Source organism: Hermetia illucens, chromosome 4 (assembly GCF_905115235.1).
Source record: "Hermetia illucens chromosome 4, iHerIll2.2.curated.20191125, whole genome shotgun sequence".
In the NCBI taxonomy this organism is placed as follows: Eukaryota; Metazoa; Arthropoda; class Insecta; order Diptera; family Stratiomyidae; genus Hermetia; species Hermetia illucens.
This window is the reverse complement of record NC_051852.1, coordinates 120,334,652-120,355,596: the sequence shown is the minus strand read 5'-3', so window position 1 is coordinate 120,355,596 and position 20,945 is coordinate 120,334,652. Positions and strand designations below refer to the sequence as shown.

The window sequence follows — 20,945 nt, the reverse complement described above, 5'->3', positions numbered from 1 at the left end:
TGCCGATAAACAATGGAGAACTAAGTGGCATATTAGAAAAAGCAATGGTTAAGATGTTTTAGACATTAATTTCATGATTTGGCTTCGTGCCTCAGGTTTGAACTCTGACCACGGGCATTGCTTACTTTTAATTGTTTCAATGTGTCCCACATTGGACAAATCTTTAAACACTTGCCATGTATGAAAATGCTTTATACTGCACGCATAACCAGAAAAACATCAGATTGATTTAAAGGGATAAGATATGAAATTAAGGGGGGAATTTTCCAATGATTTATCAATACTTTTTAAAAATTTGAGGTTTTGTCTTTATTTCAGTTCTCCACAAGAATATATAACAACTTTTTGTGTAGGTGTTCCGTTTTTCGTCCCACAACGTTCAATCTTACGAACAACGTCGGCTCCGCTTATGACATGTCCGAAAACCACATGCTTACCATCAAGCCAATCAGTTCTAGAATTAGAAATTTTAAGATTTAGTAACAGAAACATGAATAAAAAAATTTATTGATTTAGAGTAAAATATTTCAAAGCCGTAAATAGTCAGCCAAACAATCAATTTTTTTCGATTCACATGTATAATTAAATCAAAAAAGAAATGATTAAAAACTTGTGTTGTAAATCGCAAACCAAAAACTTCATCTGTTTAAATCTTTGTTAAAAATAAATGCGGGAATTTCTAGTTTGCTGCTACGTTCATCTGAATGTATGGATCCAGCGCAATTGCTTCAACTTAATAAACAAATACTCAAGGCAATCCAAGGTTTATTATAATAAATTCGGTTTAATAGTGACATGACTTACTTTGTTGTGCATATGAAAAACTGCGACCCATTTGTGTTAGGACCTGAATTAGCCATTGACAATGTTCCGAAACCGTTGTGCTTTAAGGTGAAATTTTCATCTGCGAACTTTTTACCATAAATAGATTTTCCCCCGGTACCATTGTGATTTGTGAAATCTCCACCTTGACACATCTGTGAGGAAGAAATATCAATTTTTTATTGAATCTGGCTTAATTACCAGACAAACACTTACAAACTCTGGTATCACTCGATGCAGTGTGCTTCCTTTATATCCAAAGCCCTGCTCGTGTGTACACAGACTTCGGAAATTTTCTGCTGTTTTGGGAACTACATCAGCTCTAAGTAGCATAACTATCCGACCAACATCGTTACCGCCTATTCGAATGTCGAAATACACTTGAGGATTACGTTTTTCCGGTTTGGAAATAACGACTGGAGTAGATTCTGATTCCTTTGAATACATATTGGATATTATTATGAGAATGTTTTCACAGTTGTCATTGGGCTCTTACCTCGGCCTTTTTCTCATTCTCTTCCTTTTCTTTTTCTTCAAGTGTAGCGCCTGCATGTTTTTGAAGCCATTCGTCATCAGCCCAAACGGGTTTTATGCTTCCTTCTTTTACTCTTACTGGCTTCGCTAAATTCACACGGATTGTCCTTCCACATAGCTCTGAATCGTTCTACGAAATTGGGAGTGAAATATGAATTAACCGCTTTACAGATAGAAACTGTTGGCACTAACAATTAAAAAATGGATTCATTATAAAGGAGATATCTTTTGTATAAAATAACAAAAATTGTGTATAATATGTGAATAGCGGGTTGGAACGAAGTTTTTTTTAAAAATGTTTTATTGAAATAATTAATTTTTTAAGCAGAATATATTTACCAGTATTAGTCATTATTAGTATCTCACATTTTGGATAAACATTTTTAAAATCTAATTTCAAGAAAATTAACAGAAGAATCGAAGCAGTCTTTGGTGATCATCAACAACCTGACTTGGGGAAAGGAAGTCCGCCTGCGCGGGGAATACCTCCGCTACTGTAACTGCATTCAGACCGGGTCATTTATCACGAATACCTGGCATACAAAGAAATGGTTGCCAGAAGGAAAGCTGGTATATCGAAGTCAACCAATCGGTGACACACATCATACGCATAAGCTGCTAGGAACACTTTTCCTAGAACGGCGCACCAACCTGCCTCAAATCCGCAGAAAAACCAACTAAACTTCAGGAATTTGGGTGAAGCCCGCTTCGGGTCAAATCACTGTCACTGGCCAAATGTTGATTGACGATCTGAAGCAGACAGATTTAGCACAGCTCATTAACTTAACCAAAAAGGTATACAATAAAAGATCAGCCAGGTCTGACGAGATCTTAAACTTTGCAATAAAAACTCCTTTAATTTTTTTGGCAGTTTTCAATAACTGATTTTCAGAAAAGTCTACACCTATTAAGAGCGGAGTCTGTTAGAATTACATCTTGTCATCATTATTATTCCTAATTCTTATCGGTTCTTTATGCTGTTTTGTTCTGAGGACGTGGGAGAGTTCAATGGACCACAACATCTTACCGTAAACGCTACGACTACGCTGATAACATCTGCTGCTTTCTCGTTGGGTCATGGACTTTGGAAAAATGGCTCTGGATTTGGAAGGAGAGGCAAATATAGTTGAACTGAAGATTATGATAACGATGCCTGACTGCCATCTGTTCCGGCATCAATCGATCCTTAACCTACTTGTTTGGATCGAACACCAAAAACTTTCGCCTGATACGCACCACTGACCCGAGCTATATCAGGCAATTCACTTCTGGCATTCTACATGTGTCTGGAACATATAACGTAGTCGCTTTTGCGTTGTCACGTGTTGCGCAAATCAAGATCCACACCACAGTTGGCTTTCTGACAATCGCAGAGGCGCAGGATGACGCAATTCTTCAGAGCCTCAGAACCAACTCGAAATGCGCATCTGCGGAGTTTCCTATGTTTGGCTCATCGTCCAGTATACACTGCAAGATCTGAGACAAGGGAACAACCCATATATTCCGACCAATTTCCGCAAGGAACTATTTCATGCCATTCAGTACCTAGCGCCTCCAGGCATCTGGATGCTGATTCAGATAATCCCCGCAAAGCATTAATTCTTGACTCAGACAGTGCATCGCATGAGCAAAGTGCAAGACTACGGACTATGTCAGAAAGTAAGTGTTTCCACGCAATTCATCTCGTTTTCATTGACTATACTCGACCGGTTTCAGGTATTGCCTCATAATCATCGAGCTCACGCGTTAGCTTGAAGCTGTACCTCCGAGAGACATTTCTACACAATGTTGCACCGAAGCCCTTTGTCGCGAGTGGATTCTCGGAATTAGGCCAACTTCTCGGGTTCAAACTCCCATGGACAACCGCGTACCACCAGTGGTCTAAAGGACAGACACAAGACGCGAAAGGTTTCTATAATGGCCCAAGACAACTCTTCTTAGTCGCAAGTCCTTCCAACCGTTCTTTTTGACTCCTGTACAGCTGATCGCGAAAAATTTGCAGCAAGTCCCACGAAGCTCGGATTGCAGGGAGAATCTAAGACACCCTAGCGACCCGACACTCGACATATGGTCGGGGTTCCATATCAGTGCGCAGTGCAGTGCGAAACGTGGAACCGCCACCACCCGCAAAATGTAGCCGACGTATGCAGGGATCACAACTACATGCATGTCTTAGGCTGTTGAAGCCACCTTACGAGGATCCCTTCCAAATCCTCGAGTGAGGCCCACACCATTCTAGCCTAAATGTCGGAGATACGATCAAGAGTGTCCCTACGGTCCGGCTTAAGCATTTCTTCCCGTAAGAAAACGCAGCGCGATTAGCCCATTTTGACTTTTGGCAGTTGACTCGAGGAGGCCATGTGTCTGGTTCATTGCTGAAACCCCCTTTGGTTGCAAGGTAAAAAGGAATTCACGTGAAAGTCGCACCGTTCTTGCACAAAGAATAAAAGCGTGCTCAATCTAGCAGCACAACTATATTTGAGCATCCAGGGTGCCGTTTTCATACTACTGCACTGACTTTAAACGAATGTTACTCACCATGTTATCGATGGCAGCTGCTGCATCCTCAGCCACTTCGTATTCAACAAAAGCAAATCCTCGGTGTTTCTGGGTTTCATAATCCACGGGCATTTGGATGTCGGCAATATCTCCAAATGGAATGAAAGCGTCTTTGAGAAGTTTTTCTTCAACTTCGTCCGCTAAGCCCCCAACATATATGGTTCGCTTGTCGTTTGACATGCTGCTCCAGCTTTTCTCTTCAATTGGCAATAGTCAAAAAAGTCACTTCTTTTCACCTTTCCTTAGAGACCATCGAAAACTTCGCCGGTAGTCGCCAAAATTATTGTAAAACGTTTAGTTGACAGTTCAGCTGATAGATTTGACAATTATCACGTTTAACCGGTAAGCAAAACAATGGGTAGGGTTTTGTACAATTGGATTCATATGCGAGTTTATAATTCAGAAACCTAAGTTTATTTTATAAAATAAATAAGCAAATATATAAAAAAACATATTATAAACATTCTAAAATCCATACCGTAGTGTATAAGAGAGTTAACCTCAGTTCTATTTTAAATCTTCGTTGTTCTCCATTGACAGTTTATAAATCTCCCAGGCGTTGGCTTTCAGCTTTCTTACTTTTTTTTCAGGCCCTTTTTCATTAAATCATCAATTCAATTCATCCATCAATTCAAAAACTATTTATTTCACGCCAAAAAATCTTATAATCCCCAAAAATCAGATTTGAATTTTTTTCATTCTCCAACCATTATTCAGCAGCTCTCAAACTTTTCTTGCCAGACACATCTAGATGGCACTGCTACTTATCTAAATGGCATATTTTCGAATCGGACGTGTGCTATCTCATACATCTGTCAACATTCCGGCGGCCGCAGTCTAATCGCGGACCTGTTTTATCTGTTCGGTGTCACAGTGAGCAAACGCTTTTTGGACTGCGTTCACTTAGAACAAAATCATTAGCAATTGTGATTCTGAGTCATAGAAAATGAGTGACAATAGTTCAGACGAGGAATTGGCCCCAGACTGGATTCCCTACAGGCAGCGCAGTGACTGGGCTGATGTGACCCCGATTGAACAGGATGACGGGGAAAATCCCGTTGTAGTGATCTCCTATAGCGAAAAATGTAATTCATCAAATTGGAATTGAATGCAGTGAGGAGAGAGATATATTTTATATCATTTCAGTTAAAGATGTCTACGATTACTTCCGTGCCATTCTTGCCTCCTCTGAGAAGTCAACTCGTGCCTTGGAGCTGACGCGCGATGCCCTTCGACTGAATGCCGCCAACTACACCGTGTGGCAATATCGGTAAAAGCGAAAGTGCCTTCATTATTTCATGTGTCGTAATTGTATCTTTTATCTGTACATCAGGCGGGATATCCTCAAGGCGCTTGGCTGTAATTTGCAACAGGAGCTTCAGTACATCGATGATGTGATCTCGGATAATCCGAAGAACTACCAGGTCTGGCATCACAGGCGCGTGATAGTCGAATGGTTGAATGATCCTTCAGACGAGTTGCGCTTGACGGAGAGTGTGCTGAGCATGGATTCGAAGAACTACCACGCGTGGCAACATCGCCAGTGGGCAATAAAAACCTTCAAGTAAGTGGAATAAATGTTTGAGCTATTTTTAGAAACGCAGTCACCACCCTAAAACTTTCTGCATTCTACCAAAAGGTCGCATAATTTACAATTTTTGCAACTATTATACGTTTCACTTCCGTTTTTGGTTAAAATTACAAAAGAATTAAGGAAGTTTGTTCGAAATTTCCAGGAAATTGTTTGCGGAAAAAAGATGTCCTACCAAAAATTAAAAACTTAAGTTTATCACATTACGGAAATTGCGAGTAGTGTTTAGAGGAGGAGAAATGGTTGCGGTTGATACCGGAAATTATATGAAAACATCGGCTCTTGGCTACCCGAAGTTTTTGTCTCCATTCTTCTCGATCTCTAATTGCGGAAAGCGGACAGCGTGTAATTCGCGTTGTCCACGGAGTCCTTCCATCTGTTGGGCGGCCGTCTTCCTTTCACCTTGCCTTTGAGTGGGCTTTACATGGCGTACACACTGTTGAATCTTATTTAAAGCGGACAGCGGGACCTTCACTGGGGCTAGCATTCTCCTGAGGACTCCCCGTTCGAAAACAATGATTTTTTCCTCTGGAATAGTTTTGTCAGGCCAAATAGTGTTTATGAGCCTATGAAGCCTGGTCACCAATCCTACATTTTGTGTCTTTTGTGGCTCCTCAGGTATTCCATCCATACCCGGCGCTTTCTCCGAGTGTAGTTGCTTGCACAGCTGCTCATTCGATGTGTGGAGATTGGGTAATGGCGCTAAGTAGTTCCTCGAAATAGTGGGACCTTTGATTTCTCGCTGTGATTCTGCACAATATGTTTCTGACTGAAACCCTATTGTCATTTGTAGTGTCCATGACTTTGAGATTCAAACAGCATTTCCCTTGCCTTTCCCAGGAACAATCTGACGGGAGAATTCATTTAATAATATGCAATATGTCTTCGTTTTCTCATATTTTAACACCCGTTAGCTTTCCCAGTTTATTACTTCCAGTTTCCCAATTGCCATCCCGACATTAATTTGTATTCAAGATTTAACATAAAACTGATTAATTTTACTCATTAAAAAACCAATAATAGATAGCTTTCGCCTAAGCCCAAAAGTCCATTTCCATTTGAACAAATGCCAATTTGTATTTAATAACACTTTTCTAGTAGTGCAAGCAAAACCCGAATGTACGTTGGTCTTCCGGTCGCACGTAAGCTTACCCATGCTGCGTATTGTGGCTGATTCTAGTTGGAACGTTGTTGTTGTCTTCACAACGCTTAAAATATTGCATTGTGAAAGGATGATCATATTATTGGGTGCGTGCTCTAATCGTCGTTCGTTTCTGAACCCGGTCGAGTCGTTATTTTTGTATTTCATTTTCAGGTTTCACTCGCGTGCTGATCTTTTGGTAGGTTCGCGCAAATCCCCATCTTCAAATTCCAGACACCCGTACCGGTAAGGGACACGTGAAGTTTTGTATAATCACACATGAGGGATCAGAATGGTCAAAGGACTCTCCACATTCCCAACCTAGCAAGGGGCAAACAAACACGTGTCGACGGAACACTTCTTTGGAGCTTTAATATTTTTTGATTTTTGGGATGGCAATTCCCTCTTGGTCGTGTCTGGCCACTCAGGATGGTCTACTAAGACTATCGCCAGTTTCATTTTGTCATTACACATTCTTTTCGTCAAATTGTACGGGGATCTTAAATTATGCGTCCTAAAGTTATCGTTTAATTTGTAGATCTCGCCATTTTTATACTTTCCTCTCTTCTCCCTATAGATCTTGCCAGCGGTACTTATTAATTCTTCGTATTTGTTTCATTTGGATCTTGTGGATCGCCCTTGCTATTTTTAAAATGCAGTACGTTTTTTTTCATCGATGGCCTACTGACTCTCTTCGCCAAACAAATTCTTTCTTCCGCTAAGATTCTTGTCCGATGGTGGTTTCTGAAGCCGCTTTGATTGTCTTTCAGTTGGTTCCATATTAAGGCTTCCTGGGTTCAGTGATTGCAAGTTTTTTTCTTCTAATGCTCCGGCATGTTCCGATGTCATTTCTTCGCTCTGCAGCTTTTCAATATCGGAATTATAGCTGGAGTCAGTTTGCTATTCACATTATTTGCTATCCGCTGGCGGTGGGAGAAAAAGCCGATGAGACTGCGAGGTTTCTGTTGCAAGCGAATTGATGAGTCTGTTTTTGTTCTTGTTATTAATACCGTGAGGACTTTGTTCGCCAGTAGTTCAACGGAGGATCAACTTTTTTCTGATTGTTGCAATGAAGTCAACGAGCACTATCTTGACATCGTTTCCGGCATTGAATCAAGGTGTCTTTGTGTTCCATTGAAGCATATACAATTCACTCGTAGCGCAATAATTCTTATATTGAGTAGTCTGAAGTCGTGACTTTGCGGGTGAAAATCTTATGTCTGTCAAACAAACCTATAACCATTAGAAGTTTTAATATATTCCTTACTTTCAAGTATTTCAACTTGGCATCCAGTATTAAGTATTCTCTCAGGTGCCTCTACTTCGCACAAGTGTCGGACACTGTCCCAGAACGTGTATGGAGTTTTCGACGCACTCCGCATAGAACCTGAAGGCAGCGTCCGTAGCTTCCCCAGGTGATAGTTTAGTCGGCAGTGACCAGTGAGTATTCCCACTATAAATTTTCTTGCTGATGTTTAAATAGTCCCTTGTGCGCTTGGGTTCGTATACCCCCTTAAGCATCTTGGATTGCTCTAGTCCTGGTAGGTTCGCCCAATATAGTTCCCTCAGCCGTTTCTGTTCTTTTATTGTCATAGCCACGAATCCGTTTACGATTCCACCGTAGGGTTCTGGTCCGTGTAGAGGCGGCCCTGCTCCCTTCCTTTCTAGTTCGTCCGCTGCCCCATTGGCTTCCACCTCAACATGCCCTGGAATCCAGAGTATCAAGATCTTATTGTGCGAACCGAGTCTTTCAGTTTCTCAAGGTATTCTCATACCAGTTTAGAGTTCATCACGTTGTATCTAAGTGCCTTAATCGCCGCTTGGCTCTCGGTCAGAATAGTAATGTTCTACCCCATATAGTTAGGAGGTTGGAAGTTGAAAGGACACAACTGTATTCCGTCTGGAATATGCAGGTGTGCATACTCATTGGTTCTAAGTATATTTTCGTTGGACCAATGACCCCTGCGCTCCCTCTGCTGTAAGGGAGCCGTCAGTGTACTAGGTAATCAGTTGCTGGTTTAAGCCGTATGTCACGATCGCGCTCTCAATTTACGCAGTTACTCCGAAGTGTTTCAACCTTTTTATCGGAATGAAAGGTCGTTGTCTTCTGTTTCCAAAATACGTTGTCCAGAGTCATTTTTGGTCTAGTGCAATTCCGAAATATTTGACCTCTGTTTCTCGTTCCACCTCGATGCCATGTAATCTAATCGTTCTCAGGTGATCAACCTTACGCGCCCTAGTGAATAATACTACGATAGTTTTGGTTCAATATGTAACCCCGACTTCCTGCACCAGGCGGTAGTAACCTTTAGTTTAGTTTGGATTAGGGTATTCTCGTTTTTGCCTCTACAAAACAATGTCATACTTGGTAGCTCTTCTACCCTACTATACATAATCGATGATAATACCCCGTGCTGAGGACAGGCTTGAGTAGTATTAATGACAATAGAATTTGTGCTTTTCTATTTTCTAACATTCTGGCCATCAGCAAGCAAGCGGTTTTCCCATTCCCTTGCAGATCAGGGCATCTTGTATCTTTGTATTTGATGTGTTATCGAATGCTCCTACAATGTCCAAAAACGCACACAATGCTGTTTCTTTTGTTTCTATGATATTCCGGATGTATTACATCCGTTAGCTGATACAGGGCAGTTTCGATTGGGCGTTCTGCCCAGTAAGCGTATTGACAATGGCATCGGGGATTACGTATTAGAACGTTAGTTCTAATATCTATGATCTTCTTCACCGTTTTGAGTACGAACGATGTAAGGCAAATTGGTCTGAAAGATTTAGGTTGAAAAGAATCCTTTTTTACCCGCTTTCGGAATAAAGACCACTTACCCTTGGTATATATCTCAACTATGCTGCCCCTTACCACTCTTAGAAGAGATTCTAACAGAATTTCTAGGTCTCTCTGGAATATTGCTGAGAAGATGCAATCTACTCCGGGTGATTTCAGTGGCTCTGTCCTTACCCTAGCCTCCTTTGTTCGTTGTTGGGGTGCCAAGTAGAATGTTTTCGCCTTTCGCCGTGGGGTAGGATTTCGGGAAATAAGTTCAGAAAAGCAGATGTACTCTGTCCTCATTCTCGGTAAATGTCCCATTTCCCTTCCTCAGACAAATAGAATATATTGCCCTGTCTTTGGCTGTAGCTTTGTATAGCCTGGTTGCTTGCGCAATTTGTCTACAGGATTGTAATACCGAACCATCAGATCCCCTGAGATACATATTGCCCTTCAATGTGTATTTGTGTTTAATGATTACCTTATGGAAGAAAACTACCAGAAATTTATAAATAAAGCAATAACTATTTAATTTTAAGGAAAATTTATTTTTTCTCCTTCAACATAACATTCATCTGAAGCAACATACAAGTGTCAGTGTTTCACTCACATGTCCATGCACCGCTGCTAGTCCGCTCAAGGGATGGCATTTAGATTTCTTGTCGCATTCTGGTTTTTGCAACTTCGACCCATTTTCGGAGTACCACTTTGGCGATTATTGATTTGTCTCCATGCCAAACTCATAAACCCACGTTTTATCACCAGTAATTATGCGATTCATCATGTCTTGAGCACCGTCTTTCGATGTTGTTTAGCACGAAATTCGGGTGTTTTGGTCGTCGGCAACGAGGCAAATCCTCTACTACTCTACGGACATTTTTAAGGTCTTTATACCACTCGTATATCCGAGTTTTCGACAGAGCAAACTTCCCGAAGCCTTTTTGCAACATTTTCAATGCATCAGCACACGAAATTTCGTTAGCAGCACAAAATTTCAAACAAATTCCTTTCTCAACAAAATTAGTCATATTAAAATCCGACAAAAGGTAAAAAGTTGACTGAAGTAAACAGACGCTAGGCGGATACTAATGATGCTTCGGCGCTAAAATATTGATATACAGTTTATGATGGGACTCTGGAGAGCAATCCTCTCTCTCTCTTGCGGCACTGCGCTTTTGTACTCTGGGAAGGTGGACTCTAACAATTCCTTATCCGGGCACGTGATGGCGAGGCATAGTCGGCATCACAAAAAGGGTACTAATCTGGGGTTTGAAATGGATCATCATTTGATGGTTCCTTACTTTCACTTGTGTGTCGTTACTGGGTCTGTTCGCATTTAAAGTGGGCGTCGACCCTGCATATTCAATGGGGGCCGTCTCTACGATCTGGCTATTGTCGAGCAGTCGCTCCGCAAACGCCATAAATTTTTAACCTGCGCAATACGTTGGAGTCCCATTACTGTGAAAAGTGCGTAAATTCAGGGAGTCAGATCTTTCACAGTGTGTGAAAAAAGAGATGATCGCTAAAATTTGGAAGAAGGGCATCAAGATCAAAAGCTAAAAAGCTTAATTGACAGAGAACAGGCTGGTTTCCGCTCTAGACTCCTTTGTATCGACAACATTAATATATGGTACTTCGGATGATTGAAGTAGTATTGTTTCATATTTTCTCTATCTCTATCTTCTCCAAATTCAGAACCATTTGAACAAGGTCCATGATCCGGTAAGAGAACTAGCAGATGTCATCAACGTGATGAACAAATGATTCATTGTAGCTCGTGTCTCCCGGACAAGGCCTCGAAATCTTTTGTTGTCATTGATGACATTTGTACAGCGCTGGAAAGGACCCTGATCGTTTAGCGGAGCTCCTTTGCGAACATTATGATCGTTGTGGGCACAAAATGGCATGTGCTTCTAGAAGCACAAAAGATTTAATTTTTGATCAAATCCTAATTTAAGCTACAGAATAAAGTTATACTTCTCGTATGAATTTACTACTATTGAAGATATTGTAGTCTACCAGCATCACGTTAAAGTAGAAGTCATGCATCTGATTCATTCAGTTTGTTTCTGATTTTCACACAGGATTTATACATTTGTCAGAATTTGTGTTTGTATTATATGATACGGGAAAAGTGCCAAAATGTGGAGAAAAACAATGAGATATATTCAATTGATTGATCTAATTTCTTCCAGTCATGTCTCCCGAAATATTTAGGAACTTCTGTTGCAATATTCGCACATTCATTTGATACAAAAAAGGTCCCTAGCATTAGTGTGCTTCCTCTAGATCTGGGCATTCTTGAAATTTTCATATCAAGAACTACATTTTCCGTTAAAAGAATAATTTCGTTCAGCGAAGTTTATGAGAAAATTGTTCCTGAAAGTTGTTCCCCTAAGTAAAATTTAGGAGGAATTCTAGTTTCCCTGAAAGCGTCATTTCTGGTGATTCATCATGATTTTACTCGTATGACAGTAGGATGAAATCACGGAGCAAGGAATGCAAAACAGATGAAATGGGGACAAAAAGGTGTCAAAAACCCTACTAAAAGTTATATGGAAAAAGTTTTTTTTGCGCGAAGTAACCAAAACAGTTAAACAAGTTTGTTCAAAAATGGATGAAGTAATAAGAATTAGAGACAAATGTCTCCGACCACCTGAACTACGAACAATCAGGATATAGCGATCATTTAGCTCTTCAATTCTAACCATACAATCTGTCTGTAAGAAGTCAAGGACAAACTAGTTGGAAAGTACTAGACGTCGGCATCAATGCTATTAAGCAGTGTTTATAATGAGGTGAATATTTCATACTGATCTACCAAGTCGGAACCATTTTTAGTCAGAAACACCGTAACACACTTTGCAAATGGTATCGTTACGATAGATCGACCCTCTCAATCTGGCATACCAAACCGACCGAAATGTGTTATGCAAGTTAGAACTGCGAAAAAGCCTGCATAAAGCGAATCATACGTAAAATATGAGGTACTTTTTCTGTATATTGCGGGTATATTATCCAGGGAATACCAGGCCGTTACTGATAACAACGACGATTTCACTGTTTACTTAATTCATCTTGCTATTTTTAATACGCTCTGAGAAAAGTGAAATATTCTACATACCTTGAAAAATCACGATCCTTCCCTTGTTCAATTAACTATAGTTAATTTTAAAAGCAAATATTATGGTTGGTGTGCTCTATTATGGTCTTTGGTGTTGTGCATCATTTTTAGTCGCCAATAGTCGACGATTACTGTGCGCAGTCTTAGGTGGCTTATTAGAAGAACTGCCATTAAATTGATGACAGGACACTCTTTTGATCACGTAGCAGCCTAAAACTATCTTTCCATATTACAACTGGATCTTATTTATTCCTAAAACTTTGTCAGTGTACCCTTCAACCATCCCTTCTCCTCTATTTCCTCTCTACGAGCATGCGTTTATTATTCCGGGAGTATGTTCTTCCAACTTAAAGCTATAAAACAGCAGCCACAAAATAGTTTCAAAAATTCGAAAGTGGTTGCGGTAAAACATTAAGAAATTGGAGTATTCATTCAGTTTCAATTCTAAAATAATTTTAACCTAAATTTGTAGGACTACTGAGCAATCTTTATTTATTTATAATTATGTAATTCATTCCAGTCTTTACGATAACGAACTGGAATATGTAGATCGTTTAATATCGGAAGATGTCAGAAACAATTCAGCATGGAATCAAAGATTTTTCGTCCTAAAACATTTTGGCTTCACACCAGAAGTGATTCAACGCGAAATTCAGTACGCTGTAAATCGAATTCGTCTGATAAAAAACAATGAAAGCGTTTGGAATTTTTTGGGTGGAATATTGCATGATGGTGGAGCATCAATAAGTCAACATGAAGAGGTAAGTGTTACTAAGTAAATACAGCCCCATAAAATTTAGGGCCTTGAAATATAAACATCTTGATCAACTTGAGTCTTGCATATTCTACGTGTAGTCTGACATTAAAGCACTTTTGTAAAGTCAACTGTAAACACATTTGAAGAATTTAGTGTAGTCTACCAGAGCTAAACACTCGCAATCTCTTTTATCATTTATATGAAACGTGAGTAAACACACATTCAGTTTCTTAGACGAAAAGTTCGTTGACGAAATTATATAAAAAAGTATGAATAGATAAGAAGAATGACATGTTAGAGCACATTCATGCAGAAGTTCTGAAATGAAGGTGCTATCTTGTCACAATTTATCTCATAAAATGATTTGGCTGCTTTAGTTGATGTTGCTCATGTATATTAAATAATACCTCATTCATACTTTATATCATTAAGTATGAAGTATGAGTTTCGGCTATGGCAGGGCCAACTTATCAGATGCTATTGTTTGCTTATTAAAAACTAGTTCAGCTCGTTCAGTTTAGGCCAGAATTTCAAGTTTTCAAGTTTAATATAATCCGCATCCATCTTGTGTTTGCAAATTAATATAATTGACCAAACAACACCCTTGAATAATTTCACGCTGCTCCCGGAGCAGCAGTGAGGCAGGGTCTAATGAGTTGCCTCTGCCCTGGACGAAACCGTAGTAGTCTGTGTTCTCTTTTAACTTTGGGTGTTAGTTCAAAAAGAGGGATCCACGGATCAGAAAAGTAAGAGAAAGCTTTCCGCCAATTGATCCGGTCCGGCATCAAGTGGATGGCGGATCCAGGATCCTCTCAATTCCAATACAAACTATTTCAAGTCCAAGTTTTGCAGGTGCACAATCAATGTAATTTTGCCAGTCTCTTGCTTCCGCATTCCCGTGGGAACTTCTTCATATTTGAGGTGTGGAGCGATTTTTTAGTCAGTGATAATGATACGGAAAAAAAGGATTTTCTGTTTTTGGCTAAAATATATTTCTTTTACATATACCGTATTTCGGGGCGTACTATTCCTACATTCATTCTGGTTCCCACTGTCCTCCGAATCACCTGTTACACATACATTTAATTATATTTTGTAACTTTATGTGTTTATGATATGTACATGTTTTAGTTAAACTTATGTTTAAGATTAGGAACAAATCACTATAATTATTATGAACTGCTTTATTTAGGTTTGCTTCAATTTGAAAAAAAATACTTAGTCCAGAGTGCCTTCCATTCTTTTATGGCACTCAATCGTCTGGGGTCTCATTTTTTTGGAAATGTTGGATAATAGCTTACTGCAATACTTTCTCATTATTCTTGTATTCTCTCTCGAGATACGGTTAAAGAAGACGGCGGTAAATCGCATTCTCTGTAAAAGGCTACTTTGAGGTAGACCTAGAGATTTTCGAACGAGTTAAGGTCCCTACTTGAAGCGGGTCATTCCAGGGTCGAAACTTTTCGAGTTTGAAGCCAATTTTGTACTTTCTTGGTCATTTGTTTTGGATCTCTGTAGCGGCGGAACGTGTTGCTCACAGGAGTCATTGTCCCAAGACTTAAAGGAATTCAGTATTCATTTTGGAATTATATTTTGACACTAATGCTGATTCTTATATAAGGTGTAATTGCACAACGTCGAATACACTAAATTACTCTCATAATTTAATCAAGCCAGCTCCGTGCTTAATAGTTTGTTTCATATGGTTTGCCTTCATACCTCTTATATCTCAAGGACCTTACGTTGGTGAATCAACGATTAATTTTCGTTTCAGCAAATTGCAAAACCGACTTAGGATCTTCTTCTGGTCATTTCATGTATTCATTCAGAACCATTGAACATTATAATCTTCTGTAGGTAATAATGAAATAATTAAATTAAAAAAATGAAAATCTTATACATCTACCCGAAAATAATGTTACCTGAATATATTATAAAAACTAAAAAAAAAGGAACAACATCGAATCGCACTGGTCAAACGAAAACAATGAAGACAGGAGACTACAACTTTGAGACCGTTGAAAATTTCTCCTATCTAGGGTCGAAAATCACAAGCGATAACAGCTATGAGGATGAAATCCGCGCACGGATGTTGGCAGCCAACACAGCCTATTTCAGCTTACAAAAACTGTTTCGTTCGAAACGTCTCTCTTGAAGTTGATTTCCACAAGATGCTCAAATTCCTTTTCCACAATACTGATTTCCAACCTCTGAATAATTTTCCTAAAGCAGTTGACTAGAGTTATGTGCTAGAAAATGTACCATGCAATCAAATTGTTTCAGCATTAAACGATTTTTTTTAAATCTTCCCTGTTTTGTTCTCCGTCTGATTTACTCTGGAAGTAGAAGAAACACAACTCTCGGTCGCGATCCCACGTTCCGAAAATATCGAAGGTTGGACAAATTTTGTAGTTGTCAGTTTGAAGATGCTAATAAAAAATGTAGCTTCCCAGTATTTAGACAACATCGAAGGCTGATACAACCGACCGGAAATCAATCTCTTCTGGTCACTTTCGCCATTCTCAATCTTCGAAACTAGTCTCGCTGCTAATATTTTACTTTTACTTTAAATTTTTACTTTTAACCATTTATCTCACTATTTTTCCGATAGAGCTGATTCCTCTTTGGCTAGTATATTTTTCATTCTTCTTCTGAGTCCCTCCATTGTCGATTTCTTTCTTCACAATATTGTCCAAATCTTTTCATAAAATATATAAGCATAAAATTTCTCGCTTTCAACTTTGGGCCTCAGAACAGTTCGGAGTGGACAATGAATTTGCTCGAAAAATCATCCTTAGTAGATCCTTAGTAGAAAATACATCCTTAGAGAGTGATAGTGATGTGGATTTAGGAGCGGTGGCATCATTTGTACATTTTTTTTTGAAAATACTGCTCAATGGAGGATCTTTAATTTCAGCAGGATGGCACCCCATACCACACTGCGCTTGCTAAAATCAACATTTGTCGCGCCAAGTTCGGCAATCGTCTTATCAACAAGTTGACGCTGTTAGACTTTTTTTGCGGGGTGGCGTCCAGGACCGATGTTTTCTGAACAATCTTTAACAATTCAGGCCATTAAGGCGAATATCGAGCAACCCATTCGTAAGATAGAGCCAGAAACTGTCACTAAAGTCTTAGAAAACTGGGTTAATAGTATGCGTTACTGCGAAACCAGCCGAAGCAGCCACACAAATGAAAACGTTTTTCAGAAATAATGGGAATGTTTTGTCGTTCGAATAAATCAATGACATGGCGAAAAAAAAAAATGATTTTTGCTTATTTTTAAGGTTTAGCGTAAAACAAACCCCTATTGAAATCGGACAGGCGGAAGGACCTGTTCTTGTCTCACTTATTGTCTTAAAAGCAGTTACTCCTGTTGATACGAATTTTGGTAGAAAGGTAGGACCTGTGAATCCCATTGCATGCAGTGCAGTATAGTTCCACGTTGAATTTAAGAGGGGTCTTCAACATGGAAAAGAGGGGTGGAGGCTTTAAAATTTTTTTTCGTCCCATGTAGTCTTGTGAAATGATTGAAAAGTCTCAATTAGTACTTTCCGATATTAGTTTGGACATTGGTTGCCAAGGGGAATAAGAGCCGTTCTCAGAAACTATCCAACCCAAATATATGAAAAAATATGGTGATCCGTGTACATGGTGTCTAGGTCCGAAAATACCCTCCATACCGATATCTGTTTAAATGAACTTGGTAGTATAATAGTATATTACTATATTCTGCCTATTTAAGCAATACAAAAAAACTTTTCTACTTGACACGTTTAGCTTTCGGTTCCTCGACTTGTTTAAGTTTTTAAAAGGAACCACACAATAGATTTTCAAAAACTATTCATTCCTGGTTGAAACCTTACTTACTTAGTAGAGTAAATCCTGTTTCTTTTAATGGTTGTATCTTTTCTCCATTTTTCCCTCAATGGAGTACCTCAGAGCTTCATCCTCGACCTATTCTGTTTTCATTTTTCAGGAATGATCCTCGTTCCTTATTTATCTGTATTAGTCTTTTATATATATATGGTTCAAAACTATTTTCGGTTGTTGATTCGCCTACTGTAAAAGCAGCGTTTGGCTCTTGTGGTGTTTCAATTTCGCCTCTCCAAAATATTACGTGAATATATTCACAATTTGGCCGTCTGGCTTCATCCGTAATCAATTACTAAATATACTTCGTTCATTGTAGATTAAATAGATAAAAACTTTTCTTTCGGACATTTCCGGCGCTGACGATGGAGGATTTTCCATGACTGCTATAATTTATACTCCCCCTTGTTTCCAATTGCTCATATCAAAGCTTGCTAATTCCAAATAATAATAATCGTTGGCGCAACAATCCATATTGGATCAGGGCCTTGAAGTGTGTTAAAGCACTTCATTCAAGACCGTAACGGTACACTATAGTATATTGTAGGAGACAATGTGGTCAGCATTGCGCTCGCCCGAGATTATTACCCTGATTTAACTCAGGTACTCATTCACAGCTGAGTTGACTGGTATCCGACGTCAAATCACGATACAAATACCACTGCCACCAGTGAGATTTGAACCGCGACATTCCGTACGACAGCTTTGTGCTCTAACCACTCAGCTATCCGGACACCTAATTCCAAAAACAAAAAGATATATATTATACATGAAATTACGAAGTGATTTGAAAGCGTGATACAGAGTCTGCGCCTTCGCAGCCTCGTTATTTCGTATTGTTATTCTGTGGTCAACATCAGTACTTTCTTCAGAACTTAACTCGAGCTCAATGTGTTCAAGAGGACGAGAAAGTCGAAGTTTTTTGTATGATTATAATGCAGTTGCTGGTAGATTAGGTGCCTAAGGTGATGGCTTCACAATAGTGAGATCAGAGCCGACTTTTAAAATCATGCCACCCACTCTCAAGTCTCTTCGAAGGGTCACAAAAATAATAGGGCACTAATCCCTAATCTATAACCTAAAGGATATTATGATAGTAGGATGCGCTATTTGTGAGGAAGGAGTAGAACTGGCCCCGACTTTCGGACGAAGTTATCTCGGGAAAAAGTTCCCTTCACGGGCGAATCTACATATTTTCTGTCAGAAGAGTGTTTATATTCGCAAAAGTTTGCGTCGGTATTATAAATTTGACAAGGTGTTAAGTCATTTTCAGACACAATAGACTTGACTTTAACTTTGAATTTGGGGGAAGGGGATTTGCCGGGGAGGGTTGCCGGTCTTTCATGGTAGGCTTGAATATAGCGTCACACACTCGTTGTTATCATCATTAGCGCTATCCAATAGGCGCTATAAAGAGTTGACGGATCGATTTTGCCAGCTTTATTATATTCGAAAATCTACGTCTGGCTCCAACTCTCATGTTGGTCTTTAGCCGCTCAATCTTGGAATGAATTGCCTTCTTGCTGTCCTTCCTGCTTTGCGATTTCTAGGATGCGCGTTTAGGAAGTTACTGAATGTTCACCTCTTCCCTTCCTGGATGTACACTTTTTCTTGCAAGCGATTCTATTCAATTAGCTTCTGATCTGGTCTTCTTCTCTGCATTGCGACTTTAGGATCCTGTGTATTCCTTTTTTGATGCTGATTGCTATTGCTTGCTTTCGATGATTTTTCACGACAACTGGTGTCCGTTGGCAAATTTTAATAGGAGTTATGATTTTGGACTTTGGCTACTGTGGGTCACCGAAGCAAGCCTCTGGCTTCTGTTACGTTGTTTGGCCTCGCTTATTAATCTCCACTGCCTTTTGCTTTCGTAGGCTGTCGTCGTTGCTTATATCAAGCCTTTTCTAGATAAGTTTCTGTAATTTCTTTTACATTCTCTTCTAAATAGGCTTCATAGATCCTTTTCGATCTCTTATATATTCTCTGAGAATATCGAACGTGAAAAAACTTTTTTAACGATTTTTGTTTACTATAAAACTAAAAAATAATCACTTTTCTCTTGAATTTCGAAAATGAATGAATGAATTCAATTATTTATTCCAGGTCCTGGCGTTCTGTGAGGAATTATACAACAACAATGTGCGGTCACCCTACTTAATTGCCTTTTTAATTGATCTATGCCAAGAAAAGTGCTTACGAGAAGAGAATGCCGAGAGTAGGGAGGCTCTAGGGCGGCGTGTCGCTGAATTGTGTGATGGGATGATTCGGGAACATGATGTCATCCGCAAAAAGTATTGGCAGTACGTGGTGGACAGTTTTCAATTGAAATTGAACCGCTTGAAAGCAAACAATGATGGAGAACGGAATGATGGTACATCTTAAGGTCTTGTATATTTTATAGCCATCCGAATACACCGATCCTGAAACAAAGTTTATATTATACCTAGCAAAGTAATTTTGTAAAATAGATGAAAATAAATATAGTCAGTTTTAAAAAAGTTTTCAAGTTTCTACTGTTTCCCTTTCATCATCTGAGGTGAAAAGCCACTCAATAAGGGCATCGCTGATGAAGGCAACGTACATATTTGCATTTTTGACTGAAATCAGTAGAATTGGATAATTTCTTTAAAGGACAAGTTTTCTAAAAGTTCACGGTCGTTATTGAAGTGTAATGTCTATCCTCAACTTTAATTGGTTGCCGCCACTTCAGGTGGAAAATCGCAGGGCGCGACTTTGTCAACAAATAACTATAAATAGGGGGAATACATAATCGTTAAACCAATGTGGAATGGGATAATAAAACTGAAATAAAACATGTACATGTGAGATGACGGCGCGGTTTTGATGCAAGTAAAAAGGCAATGTCTCGGGCACTAGTTCTAGGTCATGGGTGATTGTGTTCTAACCACTGTTGTCATTTGAAAGTATTGATTTTGGAGATAATGAATCTCCATTATAATAAATAAGAGCACCGAGCAAGTGGAAAAGTGGAGTGCAGACCTAATTTTCCATATAGTGCTGGCAGGGGCCACGTGCAAGAATGCAATATGAATATTGGTAAAAAGAAAAAATCAAGGCAGAAAATATAAAAAAAGGATACGATACTGAGAGAGGGATGATTTCACACACACTCACGTTACTGGAAGTGTATTACCGAGTCGTACGAGATTTTATCGACCGGTTATATTGAAAGGCTTTAGTTGTCAGCTAATCTTAATATCATTTCTAGAATATAGAATGATATACAAATGAACGTTTTAGATCTCATTAGAATGAATTTAAATTCAATTTGTAATCCGTAATTTTCTCCACAATCTTGACTCATTCAAATATCCAACATTGGGACTTCGTTTGAGGGCAGAGAGCCCTTAAGTCAAATCCATCAATGAAATGGTGCACCCACTGAAGGACACTTTCTGTATCTTTTGTTTTTGACTAAGTTCACGTCTATTGAATACCACCTGCATAGTATGTAGTAGTATGTCAGGATGTAAGGCCTTTATTGAAGCTAGCTTTGAAGTGTTGAGTAGAGTTTAGTTTCGAGGGGGAGGAAGGTACCATCAAGGTAGCCATTAATAAGTGAGTTGTTTTGTGGAAAACCGTGCTTATATCCTGTAAGCTGTCTATCAGCCAAGAGGATGATGAATTCATGTAAGGGATCTTCAAGTCCAAAGTTAAAGGGGTGTATGTCAACAGCTCCGTGGTGGTCTACTTTCCCAAAGCCCCAGCGATACACTTTCTCATCAATCAAAACTTACTGGA

The 20,945-nt window shown here is 39.3% G+C and overlaps 2 protein-coding genes across 2 annotated transcripts; one reads left to right on the top strand and one right to left on the bottom strand.

Annotated features, from left to right (window-relative positions):
* Window positions 1-277: 277 nt before the first annotated feature.
* Window positions 278-4,242, bottom strand: LOC119655173 (peptidyl-prolyl cis-trans isomerase E). The gene is made up of 5 exons (XM_038060923.1): window positions 3,895-4,242; window positions 1,319-1,486; window positions 1,039-1,257; window positions 805-977; window positions 278-454 (listed from the first exon to the last, which is right to left on the bottom strand). Exons 1-5 carry the CDS (start codon window positions 4,093-4,095, stop codon window positions 310-312), a joined length of 906 nt encoding a protein of 301 aa, XP_037916851.1. The 5' UTR covers window positions 4,096-4,242; the 3' UTR covers window positions 278-309.
* Window positions 4,243-4,709: 467 nt separating this feature from the next.
* On the top strand, window positions 4,710-19,684 carry LOC119655172 (protein farnesyltransferase/geranylgeranyltransferase type-1 subunit alpha). The gene is made up of 5 exons (XM_038060922.1): window positions 4,710-5,000; window positions 5,062-5,185; window positions 5,249-5,479; window positions 13,074-13,314; window positions 19,287-19,684. The coding sequence occupies exons 1-5, from the start codon at window positions 4,862-4,864 to the stop codon at window positions 19,563-19,565; spliced, it is 1,014 nt and encodes a 337-aa protein (XP_037916850.1). The 5' UTR covers window positions 4,710-4,861; the 3' UTR covers window positions 19,566-19,684.
* Window positions 19,685-20,945: the final 1,261 nt, after the last annotated feature.